This window comes from Neocloeon triangulifer, unplaced genomic scaffold (genome assembly GCF_031216515.1).
Source record: "Neocloeon triangulifer isolate White Clay Creek 2 clone unplaced genomic scaffold, ASM3121651v1 ptg000012l, whole genome shotgun sequence".
NCBI lineage: Eukaryota > Metazoa > Arthropoda > Insecta > Ephemeroptera > Baetidae > Neocloeon > Neocloeon triangulifer.
In genome coordinates, this window is record NW_026775554.1 from 8,202,082 (window position 1) to 8,216,440 (window position 14,359).

Genomic DNA, 14,359 nt, shown 5'->3' on the forward strand with positions numbered 1-14,359 from the left:
TTGCAGAAAAAAGTGCGTCTGAGGGCGACGGAGCAGAAACAAAACGCGGCGCGGCGGAAAAGGAAAAGAAGCTCGAGGCGCTCTCTGTCTGTCTCTTTCTCTCTGCTTTGTTTTATCTATTTCGGAAAAGTCTCTCTCTCCGTTTATTTTTTCTACTCGTGTTTCTCGGGCGACTCGAATTGGAGTGCTGGAAATCGTGCGAGGAGTCAATCAAGCAAACAAAATCTCGCCTTTCCATGCATTTGATATGCGATCCTCGCGAGCAAATAAAATTTCTGCTCCGTGTGTGTGTGTGTAGTCACCACTAGCACTTTCAAAGCGACGACGGCTCATGTTTCGTTTGCGGAGGAGCAGCCTTTGATTCCGCCTTCGGTTTTTGCTCGCCGGCCTGTGAAATACTATTCTCGTGTGCGCGCCTATTTGTCCCCGCATAACAGCAGCGGCACACAAGAAGTTTGCACCCTCGCCCAAATTGATTTTTGCCCCATGCTCTTCCACAAACGTTTTCGCCCAACCGTGTATTAAGAAAAGAGAGAAGTAATTGTCTTTCTCCTGCACTAAAGAAATGGCCAATTGCCTATTCAAATATAAGGCCAATCATTTTTCATGAGAACATCCAAAGATGGCAACGTTGGCAAAACCGAAAAACAAACATTGAAAACAAAAATTGAAATAAAAAAGTTTCCTAAAGTTTTCGATGTTTGACTATTTAGTCAGTAAAAGCTGCAAGGATATTATTTTTCCAGTCATAAGCACCTCAAGTTTTTGCTTGCAAGAGATGCATATTTTTTTTTTTTTACATATTTTGCAGTTATTAAAAATCTGATTTCGTGATTTTCAGAACACCTGGAAAGCCAAACTTTTCAAGGTTCAAACATAAAAAATGTAAGAATGGACAAGACAAGTTCTGAAAATCAAAATTTTCATTAATTATATGCATAATAACGTTCATATTAAATTTGGAATGTGTGTTTGTTTATTATATAGCTACCAAAATTTCCAATAATTTTTTTATATTGAAGGGTTACGTCCGTAAATATAAATTCGTATATTTATCTTATCTTAAAATTATCAAGTTTTCATTTTTACTAACGTGTCCAATGCAAACTATATTGTGCCTGTAATTTTGTAAGATTGGCAGAATTAATTTTAATGTTTAAAATTAAATGAAGTTCATGAAAATTTTAAATCCCAGATATCTTGATGTTTTACTTAATTTTAAATGACATAAGTGGTTAACAAGGAGCCACTACGAGCGCCTTTAGATTTGTCTGCGTTCTCGCATGACTTCATTCCAAGCCCAATAGCACCAGACAAGCGCGCATTGTTCAAATGTATCATTGAAACGCTCTCAAGACGCAATTTTCCTCAATAAAAATGAGTCCCGCGCTTATAATATAATTAAGTAAGCTCGCGTTCCCTACGGTATAGACAAGAATGTGCTGCCGAGGCATCGAGAGGTGACTTTGTTTTCTTTAAAATTGCACACTCTCTCTCCCTCCATCCTGCTGGCTGCTGCTGTTCGGCGCTTCGACAAGAGCGAACAGGTCAGAACGGGGATGAGAGACGATTGATATTTCTTAATTCTTATGGTGGCCTCTTGTTGTTTAAAAAGAAATTAAAGATTGAAGAATTACATAATTTATCATTATAAGGTAAACAATTATTGAGCGTTGCTTGAAGTTAAATTTTAGAGAGATTTTGATTATAGATCAAATCCCCCTCTTAAAAGAAGGCGTATTATTTTTAATACATATAAAGAATTTAATTTATAAAAAAAAAAATGCTAGTAACAAAAGCCTGTATAATTACCGTAGCATTCAAGCGATTTTAACACAGCTGGCATAACTTGTGTTCTGATGTAAACATGAACACCATAAAAACAAGACTCTAATCTTTGCAATTTCAACTTTCTTAGGAAATTTACACGTGTTTTTCATCATCTAAAGAAAATCCTACCTTTGGCGAGGAGCACGAAGAGCAGACACGGGATGACTCGCATGTTGGGCCGGCTCACTACTTCCACATGCCCTGTGCGATGTCGAGGGTTGAGCCGCTAGACCGGCACTGACGGCCGCGTGTTCGCAGCATTTCAACCCTCGACAGCGCCGACAGAACGAGTCTGCGCCGCCACCACTCCACCCTTGAGCCCGCGTTGCACGCAAACAATATTATGCATCCTCAGATTGACACACACCATTGGAAAAGAAACACTCACTAATTGAAATGTCGCAACTAAAAAGCAAGTGTTGGAACTGCTGCCAACTATCAGATTTAATCCGACATCCTTTTTACAACTCTTCAATATTATAGCTGGCAGAGAACGAACTGTTATTAAAAAAATTTCAGACTGAAGTTTTGATTAAAAAAATTAATTTGCAAAGTTTATTTGTTAACCGCTCATAAATAAAATTATTAAATTAGCTTCTATGAAACAGTTTTTCAGAATTATTGGAGTTTTGTCGTTACACCAGTGCAAAATCTAAAAAAAAAATATTTCTTTATTATTTAGAGCAATACGTTTGCACGTGAAAAAAAGGTTTTTTTTAGATCATTGAATAAAGTTGGTTCGACTGACCAAAAATTAAAAAAAAAACGTTACTATAAGCACTTATCTTTTGAACTACATCTTGACAATTTTTTTCATTTTTCCGAAACTTATTTTATAAAATTTGGATTTGTTGGATTTATTTTTTGAGATGAGATTTTGTGTGTTCTCAGTAAACCTCGTTTAATCTGAAATAGAAAAGGCAAAAAATGCAAGCAGACAGATAAGTCTAATTATAGATCATTGGGGGATGAAGCTGGAATTTTGAAAACAAATAATTTGACAAACCGCAGCTGAGAGCCGTTGGGGTGCAAAAAGGCAGGTGTCAAGTGAGCCCTGACGTTGTGTGTCACTTTTGCTTTCTGTGCAATATCGGGTTTGGTGGCGCGCTAATTAGACACCCGAAACTACCAACAGGCCGGCGTGCCCTCCACACACATCTCTGCGGCTTCTGTTTTGGCGTCAAGCAGGGTTTTCATTAAAGCGCGGCGCACAGACACAATGGAAAGTTTCTTGAGCCGCCATCATCAAAAATTAAAACAGCTTTAACCCCGGCCGACGTGTTTGAACTATACGAGCATGTATGACACACGTGCAACAGAGTGCAAATGTACACAACAGAGCGGCTATGCATGTGCCCACATACTTTAGAGAAGCAAGTGCCACTTTGACAAACCATGCGCACCGCGCGGGGCTGCAAGAAGGGTTGACGACGCGAGAGGGAAGCTCTCGGCCACAGTCACCTTCCAAAGTTGAAATTTAATATTGCATCCCCTGCCCGGAGACAAAACATGACGGTTAGAACTTGCGTACATAGATCTTTTGCACAGGGCCAAAGTTTCGGCCCAACTTGCTTGAGACACTTTTGATATCACCCTTAAAGTTGTCACGCATTATTGGTCTAGTTGCGTGTTTCTGTTTTAAACGGAAAAAATTAAATGTTTTTTTTTAATGTAGAATATAAATTTTAATAAAGATTTTTGTGGGCTGCACAGATTGAATCTAGAAAGAAACCCCTAGCAATTTTATTTGTATGCATGATTTTTTACTTAGTTAGTACAATACAATTAATTAAAAAAAATGATTGTAACATGTATATGGGCTGCATTTTATGCAGTCTTCCTAATTAAAAATTTAGTTCAACGTAGAGGTTTTCATCGATCTTCCAGGGTTAAATTGTGCATAATTACACTATAGTTTTTTTTTCAACAAAAATTAAGCTTTGGTATTTGAATTTTTCTAAAACAGTTTTATTTTACAAAAATCTGTTTCAACTCTCTAGCAGCACACGTGGGTTTTTCCTGGCACTCGATCGTCGCTCCTGCCCTCTAGTTCATTTCCAGCAGGGGTGCTCACACCGCCCATAATTTCCTTCCACCATCGCTTGCAGAATAAGGAAACTTTGATGAGGTTTTCGACACAATCACACGCAGAGAATGAGGTAAAAGCTCTGCTGGACCTGCCGTGCAGCGCAGCTCTACAGCTGCGGTCTGGGTACACTTTGCAAACTGCGGTCTGCACGCAATGTGAGCCTTTTGACGAGCCTCACACCTGCCCCAGAAAACTTTGACGTTTAAATTAATTTAAATAAATATTTGCGCTACTTTACAATTAAATGCCACCCTTTGAATTATAACAAAGAAATGTTAAAAAAGCCCAAATTTCGCAAAGTAAAACAGAGGGAAATGCTATAGCATTTTGGCTTTTTTATTTTGTATGCTTCCCTTCTGCTGCAATAAAATGTGCACTAATGCGAGTTTTTATTAGAGTTGCACACGTTAAAATGTAAAAAGCAACAACTGCGGCTCAACTTCTCCCCAGGGCACAAGACACACGCAGCAAGCTGTGTGTTATATTTGTGCGCAAGCAAGCAAGCGGAATTTTTCCCAGCCCCCTCTGCATGAACCGGCAAGATAATATAGCACCGCTCTGGTGTTATGCAGAGATATATCTCTGGTTTTTTTGTTGGGAAAAAACCCCGCTGGTTGGAGGAGAGAGCGAGGGAGGAAAGAAGCTTCTGCTGGGAGCAAAACTGGCGCGCATACATTATTGCAGGCTGCATCAGATAATACGAAATATGCATAATTTTCAATATATTCGACTTGTGGTGCATTACTTTTTTAAAACTTATATAATGCCTTTTGCAGCCATTTAAAATTATTACTTTTTACATCCCCATTTAAAAAAAAAACGACCAACAAACAGTCACAACAATTTATAAATTTGGGTTTTTTTTAAATCAAAACCAAGCAGTTCAATTACGAAGCTATATATTTTCTTAAAAGTTTCTGCTCTCATTTCCAACAATAATCAAGCATTTTCATCAAAAAGTTCCAGTAATAAAGATCAATAACAAACATTGTTTCCAATAATTTTAGCTCAAATAATAAGTTAATAGAGGTCAGGTGATACAAAAACTTGAGTCCGCAGTTGCAGGAGGCCCAAACTAGGAATATTATTCACAGAGGAATGTCAAGAATTGAGAAATTATCGCTAGCTAGGAGGGATATTTTTCGCTGTCTGGCCATTGCCAAGTCTGGGCTTGCTGCCGAACCAAGACATTTTCCAGTCCAGCGTCTCTCTTAAGAGGCGCTCTTCTTCCGGCGTGAAGTGCAACAGAGTGGCAACGGCTTTGGTTAGGTGCTGGGCCTGAGAAGAAAGATATACAATAAGAATCAGGGAATTACGCTTCTCAGAAAAATGAAAAACTCAAACCACAAATGAAACAAAAATTGATCCTACCACCTCATATTCCCGGCTCGTGAAGAACTTAAGGACTACGTGCTTCAAATACTCGTGATTGACGTCCACCTTGTTTTCAACTTTCTCTGCTGGCTGCTGTGAAGCCACAGCGTCGGCTCCTTTCATTTCCTTCTGCAAAGTTTTCTTCATGTCCGCCAGTCTTTGAGTCAGAGTTTTGACATTCTGAAAATTGGACCGAGTTAAATGAGAATTGCAAGTTAAATGAGACGGTTACCTTATTTTTCTCGGCAAGTTGTGTTTCGAGGTCACTGATCTTATTGTTAAGCTCATCGATTTGTGATTTAGGTGCCTATAGTTTAGAATTGTAATCAGCATAAGAATAATAAAATCATTTATTATTTAAATTTGGTCTCACCTGCTTTTTAAGTGCCAATTTTAATTCAGAAATTTCCTCTTGAAGCTCTCTACAGTTTAGTTCACTTTGCTGTGATAGACTTGCATTTCTCAACAGTAACTGGTCCTTTTCTGAATTAGCCTCAGCCAGATCTTTGTCAGTTTTTGAAGCTTTCTCCTCAAGAAATCGTGCTTTTTCAGCTACTGACAAGCACTCACCCTCTAGTCTAGTTATCTAAAAGAGTATAATTATTAGCAAAAATCATAAATTTCAGAATAAAAAATTTGTACTGTGTTTTGCAAAGTTTCTTCAAGCTCCAGATTTCTCTGGTTGGTCTCCAGGCTGGCGCACTTTTCCTCCAGCGCCTTCTTCTCCGCTTCGACTCGGCCTACATGTTCACAGCACATCTTTAACGCCTTAACTTCACTCTCCAGTTCCTCAAGTTTTTTGCACTTTTCCACTAATGCCTGGTTTTCCTTAATTGCCTTCTCGAGCTCGGCCTCCTTTTCTTTGGTCAACGTCACACTTTTCTGCGTTTCCGACTCGAGCTCTGCCACTTTCTTCTCTAACTTGCTCTTCTCCTCTCTGATCTCCCGACTCACTTTGACCAGCTCGGCAGACTTCCTCTTCTCATTGGCCTCTCGCTCCTTGGACGCTTTTTCAACCTCCTGAATTTTGCTTTCCAGGCTTTTCTGCGTTTCAGACGCCACTTTTTCCACCTCGGAAATTTTTTCTTTTAATCTTTCACACTCCGAGGCTGTTTTTTCTAATGACGAACAGCGTCCTTCTAGCTCTTTCTTTGCTGCCTCCAGACTAGAAACTTGGTCCTTCAAAACGAACTCCTGATCTGACGACTGTCCTTCCTGCAAGGAGAGAGTTCTTTAAGGACAAAAGTCCTACTCTAGCTACTTGGATTTGACAATTGAAAAAAAAATTATCTTCATGCTTTGTTATCAAATATTGGTCGGGGAAGGTGAGAAACATAAAAAGGATGGTTAGTTAGAACAAAAATTTATTAAAACATCAATAAATTAGAGAGAGTTAAAAATTAATCAGGAATACTAGACGCCTGTGCTTTGCAGTCAATGATTTTGAATTTCATGTTCTTAAACAAAACTAAAATAGTGTCCTATAAGTTAAAACTAGAGAGGATTGCAACAAGTAATCAAGGTGACATCACAGAGTGCTGATCAAAATATTAAACTAAAACTAAGGTTTGGGCGCAGAATAAATAGTGCCTAGTTTCCCAAATTCCCGATGAAATTAATCAGTTTTATAATTTTAAATTAAAAGCACGATTCATTTGAATTTAAATATAAATTGGATTTTACAGTTAATTGAATAAATTAAAAAAAAAACAAATATGACATTTCTTAGATAAATTTATAGCTGAAAAAAATAAAAGCAAGTTTCTTTTCAAAATATCTGTACAAAGCAAAACTTTTAGAAACCAAAGGCACAATTTACGCAACTAGCCAAACTAAATGTCAAAATATAACACAGGAATTAGCCATAATTAAAAAGGATTTCCTCCTCGTCGTCGTCAGAGCTGGCCTGTACCTTAGCAGCCCTCTCGAGGGCGGCGTCCCTCTCAAGGGTGAGGGTGTTCATGCGGCCTTCAGCCTCCCTGAGGCGCTCCTCGGCCGCCCGCCGTTCAGCGCCCTCCTCCCCAGCCTGAACCGAGAGACGCGCCACCTGCGTCTCCAGGGCGGTCACCTGCTGGCACCACTTAGCCTTGACGTCGGACAGTTCGAGCCGCGCCTCCTCAAGGCGCCGCTCGGCCAGGTCCTTGGCCTGCTCAAGGGCCGAGGCCACCTCGCCGCGGGCACTCGCGTCCACCAGGGCGGTCACGTTGGCCAACTTCTCGCTCAGCACCACCCGCTCAGCCTCGCATTCTTCCAACTTCAGGGTCAGCCGCTGCTTGGTCTGCTCGGCGCTGTGCTCGGCCGCGTCCAGCGAGTCCTGAGGAAAGGGTTCGCATGGGCTTTGAGTTGCCGACAACCCACACCACTTGCTTCCGGCCTTTTGTTCGAAAAACCTGAGCTTTAGTTTGAAGCTTTCTATTGATTTAGATTTTGGAGATCTGCAGACGAGAGACATTGTGTCTGGTCCTAAATTCTGTCAAAAATAAATTTAAAATCACACTAGCGGATGAAAACCTCCTCTTGCAAATTCTAGCAAGATGATCATTCTCTAGCTGGTCAAATGTTCCGATTTTCAAAGTATTAATTATTTGTAAAATGAGACACCGCCTGCAGAATTGTTGAATTTCTGATGGAATGAAATCAGGTTTTTCGAATTACATGTTTGCCGATGTTTGTTTTAGTCTGAAAGCTTTTTTTTACACAGATTCACACACGTAAGTCAAGACAGACAACGTCCAAGATGGAAGCATGTAATTATCAGCATGCAAGCTGGATGGATGTGTTATGTACATTAATTTGTGACCTGCAAAGCATAGGTGTGGCCGCTGCTGGTATTTGTCGAAGATCGTAGTGCTTGCAATGAGTGCTTAATTAATTCAAATTGCTAACCATCTTTATTTATGATTTCCTTGTGATGGAAAAAATGGGCTATTTAAAAATCTGCTTTAAAGCTGCACGATCAAGCTCAAAGCAACTGTGGCTAATTTTAAATAGTACACAATTAGTGATTTACATTCACGTCAGCAGTGCAATTAGATAAGCAAGAAATACACAGGTCCTACCTGCAAATGCGCCAATTGGTCCTGAATTGATCTCAGCCTGGAAATCTCTGTCTGTGCCTTGGCAAGGGAGGATTGACTCTCACTTAGTTGCTGTTCCCTCTCAAGTAACTGAGATAGGAGTTTTTTGTAAATATAGTTTATATTTTCTTGCATCAAATATTTACCAAGTGCTTGACTTTGGCTATTTCCTGAGTCTGGAAACCCTCGAGCTGGTCCAAATCCTCTTGGTACTGAAAAGCCTTCTGTTTGTAGTCTGGGAATTGATTTTGCATTAAATTTTGAAATTTTTAATTGAATAGAACTAACTGTTTGCTTCTTTCAGCTGCTCAGACAACTCCAGGTTCTTCTTGACCAACTCTGCCTTTTCCTCCTCCAGAACAGCTTTCTCGCACACCAGCGTTTCTGCCTGAAGTTGCCAGTCTACCCTTGGCTGAAAATTATCATAAAATGATGAAAGTTAAAATATGCTAGAGGAATAAAACTGTATGACACATAACTCAGTGAATTTGTAAGTGTCTCTGCAAGGTAAAAATAAAATCGATGGAAAAGTAGGGGCCTGATTAAGTTTGCATTTCAATGTCAGTCTTATGTGCAGGGAAGTTGTAAGAGTGACACCGAATTATTGAACCCCCACATATATAATTTTATTTATGTTAATTTACTGGTGATTTCCCTTAATAAGCCACTTCACGATTATTATTTATCGTGTTATCTTCTGCCTGACACAATATAAAAATAAATTATTGCTAATATATACATATAATTCAATCATTTTATTAACATAATTTTCTTGTTTATTAAAATCAAAAATAATGTTATTTTTAATCGCTTGCTTTAATAACAAGACTAGAAAATGTGCACACAACACACAACAAAAAACCTTGTTATTTTTATTTTTTTGTTATGTATGTGCATTTGGGCGTGTCGAATAGGTGAAGGATCAAGGGGTGAGTATCTATCTTCAAATGATCCCAACAAGCTAAATTATCAATTTTATAAAACCAAATTTGTTCGTTGATATGGAGAGAACTTTTCCAAGCTCAAAGCCGTCAGAATAGAGATTTAAAAACCTTGAGCATTGAGGTATTATCTTGTTCTGAACACATGCTGGAAGTGGAGCCGCCCTTGCTGCCCCTGCTGAGACGGCCATGCCCGAGATGTTTGGGCCCAAGTTGAGGCAGGTCACCGCCCGTCTCTTCCCTGATTTTGTTCTTCAAGTTCGCGAACATTGTGGTCGATTTCCGCTTATCATTGTGGGAACCAGAACACGTATATCAAATCCGAGCGGCGGCCATTGCTCGAGCTCACCTGATTGTCAACACAGAAATAGGGGCGTGGCCGATTAGAGCGCTGAAGTACGAAAATTATGTAAAAGTTAAAACCAGCACAATTTGGTAGAACTTAGGAATTTTAGATTTCGGAGGCAAGCAATGAGAATACTCTGGGTTCAAAAGACAAACAATAAAAAGAAAAACATTAACATCAAAGAATTTAATTTAAAAATCGCAATGCAACCCCCAGAACTGTTGTGCATCTCAGGTTGCCTATATTCCCCCTATATTGATTTGACACGTCACACATAATATCACTTTTCAGTCAGCAAACAGAATAGGTATTTCAAAAGCAAACACTGTCAGAAAAATTATATTTTTTTTCGTTTTGCATTTATTTTCACAACAAATGGCTCCAATAGGTGATTTTCTGGAAAAACGAGATAATGCCACCCCTCATCCTAAATTCTATGAAATGAAGAAATTTGAACGATTTAGAACAAAAGTGTAGAAGTTGCGGCATCTAACAGAAAGTTGTGTCCTTTTCTCCATACATATGACAACAAAGTAACAGTACAATTTATTTATCATTAGTCAACACATTATTGATCAGACTTTCTTGCAAAAGAATGGTTGCAATGTAGACTGCGCCAGGGGATATAAAAATAGCGCTATTAACTGTACAAAGGCAGCCTTAGTTTTTTTTTTAAATAAAACATTCATAGGTGTTTACTTGTGGAACCTCTTGCTGGAATCCTTGGCGTGGTCCTTCAGCAGCTGGCAAGGCTCAAATGGCTTTCCGTAATGCTGGCCGTACTCTTCCATTTTGCTAGCAAGCTTGTCTGCACCGAAGCGGTCGACAAACCTGAAGGGTCCTCCGGTGAAGGGAGGGAAGCCAAGTCCAAAGACGGCGCCAATGTCTCCCTCCAGCTGTTCAAGCGTATTTCAAATATTTTTTTTTATCAAAAGGTCAATGAACTTACAGGGTTAGCCAAAATTCCCTCTTGCAGGCACATGATGGCTTCGTTGACAAATCGGCTGACCATCCTGAGCTGCAGGTCTTCAGGTGCTGTTGATCCCTTGGGCTCCAATTTGTACTTCTGCATGATAGCCACGGCATCTGTGTTAATTTCCCTGCTCTTAGAGTTCTTTTCGTAGATGAAGCATCCCTTGCCACTTTTGCGACCTAATGGGCAATAATAATAATAATTTTTGAAAAGCTGAAGTTGTGGTTGTCCTTACCAAGGAATCCGCTTGCAACCATCTCCTTCAGAACGTTGGGGTCTCCACCAGCAAATCTCTCCCCAAAGGCCTTTCCAAGGTATTCGGCAATGTGAGCGGCAACATCGATGCCAACCTCATCAGACAAGGTAGCACCACCTACTGGGAAGCCATATGTTTTGGTCAGTTTGTCCAGGGCCTTGGGGTCAACACCCTCCTGTAAAGAATTAATCAAAATCAGAAAAAATATGAATTCTAAAAATGATTTTCTAACCTGCATCAGTCTCATGGCTTCTGCAAGCATGGCAGCAAGGATCCTGGTGGTGTAGAATCCAGGTCCGTCCTTGACTGTGATAACAACCTTGCCCTGCTTGAGGCCGCAAGCAACGGCAGCGGCCGTCGTGTCTTTCGAGGTTTTGTCGGTGGTGATGATTTCCAGAAGTTGCATCTTGTCTACTGGAGAGAAGTAGTGCATGCCAATGACCTAATTAAAATAATTAAAATTTCTGCTTGAAAAATGTATCAGAATTTTTAACCTTTTCTGGCCTCTTGCTAGCCTTGGCAATGTCAGTGATGGGGAGGGCACTGGTGTTGGAGGCAAAGATGCAGTGCTCCGGAATGTGCTTCTCAACTTCTTGGATTACTCTGTGCTTCAGAGCCAAGTCCTCGAACACTGCCTCAATGACGATGTCGACCTTCTTGAAGTTGTCATAATTGAGAGTTGGCTCCAGGTGGTTCAAAATTAGGTCTCGCTCGAACCTGAACCCACAAAAAATTTCTCTACCAATTCAAAATAAATAGAATCGACTTGACTCACGCAGAAATCCTCCTCCTCTTGACCATTTTATCGTAACCAGACTGAATTTGGTTCTGCCCTCTGGCCAAGCCAGCCTGAGTGGTGTCTTTCAAGAGGACATCATAACCTTTGTCAACAGACACATGGGCAATCCCGGCACCCATGAGTCCAGCACCAAGGACGGCCACAGTTTTAATGGGGTGCTCGTGAGCTCCGAAGCGGTTTTTCTTGCACTCGGTTTGGCCGTAGAAGAGACCAATCAGTCCCTTACACTCAGGGGTGACTGCTAATTCACCAAAACCCTTGGCTTCGGCTTCATAGCCAGCAACAGGTCCCTTTTCCACTCCAGCTCTGATGCACTCAAGAATCTACACAGAAAACTTTATAAAATCTTCTGATTTGCCAATTTAAAACTTCAAACCTTGAGTGGTGCTGGGTAAAGGCCGCCAGTCTGCTTCATGACTGCATCCTTAGCCTTGCCAAAGATTTGGTTACGGACAAATTCGTAGTTCAGGGCAAACTTCAGGACTTTGTCAACAAGGCCCTTTTTTTCGCGGCTTACTTTAAGCTCTCCAGTTGCCAACTGTCTGGCAGCATTCACAGCCACCTCTTCCAAGTACTCCATTGTCCTATTTTTTTCTCTACTGTTTCACCAATAAATAAATTATTAATTGAAAGTACCTTTCATTTCCGTCCTTCAGTCCAGGACCAAGAGGCTCAACAATACGGTCGACAAGTCCCAATTTCTTTGCAGCATCAGCTCTAAGGTTCCTGCCTGTGAGTGCCATGTCCATTGCTTTGGGTAGAGAAACTAGCTTTGGCAGACGCTGAGTTCCGCCTCCTCCTGGTAGAAGACCGAGCATCACTTCTGGAAGAGCAAGAGCGGTCTTTTTGTCCTTGACGGCGATGCGGTAATGACAAGCAAGGGCAACCTGGAAGAATTCAAATTTTTTTATTCAAATACAAAAGGAACTTCACAAAGAAAGAAAAAAACACAAAATTATGTAAACATTTATATCACTTTAAGCAAGCAACGTTCTAAGATTTTTACCTCGAGGCCTCCTCCAAGGCAGGATCCCATAATTGCAGCAACAACCGGCTTCTTGCTGTTCTCCACCTGCGCCAAAATTCGTTGGCCATTCTTGGAGACGGTCGTGGCATCCTCAACTGTATTACACTTTTGCAACATCTTAATATCAGCACCGGCGATGAAGCAGCCAGGCTTGCCTGAAATGAGCACGGCGGCCTGCACGCTTGGGTCATTCTCGATTTTCTGCAGGATGCTGTGCACTTCATTCATCACCTCATCGTTTAATGAGTTCACCTAAATTGAAATTAAAATATTTGCTTCTTTCAGTTAAAAAGAGTATTACCTTGACATTTGGCGAATCTAACGTGATGACCGCTACATTGTTCTTGACCTCCAATCTTGTGTGCAGTGATGCTGAGCCGGCAGCAGGGCTGATTGTTCGTTGAGCAACTGGAACAAAAAATTAATACAATGAAATCCGTGCGCTTGAATTTACCATTGTCTGGAGATTCCATGCTGATTTGAATTGTTTTTGTTATTATACTGCTTAGATTTATTAAAGGTGATTTAGAGCGAGATGATAAAGATGGGCAGTGAAAAATGTCTATCAGAGCAAAAGATAAAAATCCAGCATGAAACTTTGTACTTTAGACCAAACTTTGTACCCGACGATTTTACCGCCACTTTAAAAATGTTCTAAAAACTTCAAGCCTTTAAATTAAGAGAATATTTTATTTCCATGCGTGACTGTTGTAGGGAAACCGTGAAAAAAATTGTAAAATCAAGTAATCTCTTCCGATTTAGCAACTCTAAAGACTAAAATAACTATTTTTTTTTTTAGCAAGAATGAAATAATTATCACTTACTTAAGCTATGGAAAAGTGCATATTTGAAGTTGAAGTTTTTGTATGAAATTTTCCAATTAATTAAAAAATCATATAGTTAAGTTGTGGCTTAATTAATATTTTTATTCACAAACCATTAATACCATTATGTAACATTATCAACGATTCCTGTTTTGCTTAACTTCTTACAAATCGTCAATAGGATGATAAAAACCAATTATTTTAGTTAAAATTTATGGAAAAATAATATAGAGAGAAAACAATAAATTTTGGGAAACAATAATGTTGTTTAAAAAAATTAGAAGTGAAACTTTTGGCTGTGGGGGAACGGAAAATAGTGTGACACACATTCAACGATTACAAAGCAAAATAAAGTGCTTACAAAAATACGAGTCATTATTTCGAAGCGGCTACTTCTGAAAGACATATTTCTGATCTAGGTGGACATGAATTAGTCCATTAATGAGGTTAATTAAATGTCAGAGATGCACGAACACATGAAAATGAACTTTCGACCGCCTATCAGCTGGCGTGACACGGTCGCCTGCCAATTCGTTTTTCGCATGCAGAAAGACATAAATTAGCACAGGTCCGACTGGAGAATATTAACTTATATTCCCGAGTTGTGTCTGGATCAAATTTAGACTCACCATGGCCTCTGGAAAGTAGAAATCCGGTGTTTTTTACTCTCGAAAGAGCGCCGAAGATTCTGTTGCTCGCCATGTTTAGCTCAATGAGGAAAAGGAATAAAGGGGAAGTGGTTGTTGAGGGGAAAAGAAGGAGCGCGAAAACGTTGAGGAGTTTGAAACTTTAAACCACTGAAAATGAGTTCCGCCTCTCTCCA

At 40.0% G+C, this 14,359-nt stretch overlaps 3 protein-coding genes across 7 annotated transcripts in view; all 3 read right to left on the reverse strand.

The window, feature by feature from the left end:
* Positions 1 to 2,063, reverse strand: part of LOC132197012 (cell adhesion molecule Dscam2) — a 120,258-nt gene extending 118,195 nt beyond the window's left edge. For all 3 annotated transcript variants that reach the window (XM_059620021.1, XM_059620022.1, XM_059620020.1), the window contains exon 1: positions 1,960 to 2,063. In XM_059620021.1, the coding sequence (XP_059476004.1) occupies positions 1,960 to 2,002 (43 nt within the window). In that variant the 5' untranslated portion in view covers positions 2,003 to 2,063. The remainder of the gene's footprint in view (positions 1 to 1,959) is intronic.
* Positions 2,064 to 4,801: 2,738 nt separating this feature from the next.
* On the reverse strand, positions 4,802 to 9,677 carry LOC132197580 (golgin subfamily A member 1-like). 3 transcript variants are annotated; one of them, XM_059620937.1, is made up of 10 exons: positions 9,423 to 9,677; positions 8,659 to 8,782; positions 8,517 to 8,605; positions 8,353 to 8,460; positions 7,206 to 7,607; positions 5,936 to 6,508; positions 5,667 to 5,879; positions 5,526 to 5,600; positions 5,294 to 5,473; positions 4,802 to 5,197 (listed from the first exon to the last, which is right to left on the reverse strand). In XM_059620937.1, the coding sequence occupies exons 1-10, from the start codon at positions 9,579 to 9,581 to the stop codon at positions 5,042 to 5,044; spliced, it is 2,079 nt and encodes a 692-aa protein (XP_059476920.1). In that variant the 5' UTR covers positions 9,582 to 9,677; the 3' UTR covers positions 4,802 to 5,041. The 3 variants fall into 3 exon arrangements, with proteins under 3 accessions (XP_059476920.1, XP_059476919.1, XP_059476921.1); XM_059620936.1 differs by having other exon boundaries at positions 5,291 to 5,473; positions 9,423 to 9,676; XM_059620938.1 differs by lacking the exon at positions 7,206 to 7,607 and having other exon boundaries at positions 5,291 to 5,473; positions 9,423 to 9,674.
* Positions 9,678 to 10,316: 639 nt separating this feature from the next.
* On the reverse strand, positions 10,317 to 14,261 carry LOC132197351 (trifunctional enzyme subunit alpha, mitochondrial). Its single transcript, XM_059620597.1, has 11 exons — positions 14,166 to 14,261; positions 13,014 to 13,120; positions 12,692 to 12,964; positions 12,322 to 12,572; positions 12,062 to 12,269; positions 11,662 to 12,008; positions 11,381 to 11,603; positions 11,119 to 11,328; positions 10,866 to 11,061; positions 10,607 to 10,809; positions 10,317 to 10,553 (listed from the first exon to the last, which is right to left on the reverse strand). The coding sequence occupies exons 1-11, from the start codon at positions 14,236 to 14,238 to the stop codon at positions 10,353 to 10,355; spliced, it is 2,292 nt and encodes a 763-aa protein (XP_059476580.1). The 5' UTR covers positions 14,239 to 14,261; the 3' UTR covers positions 10,317 to 10,352.
* Positions 14,262 to 14,359: the final 98 nt, after the last annotated feature.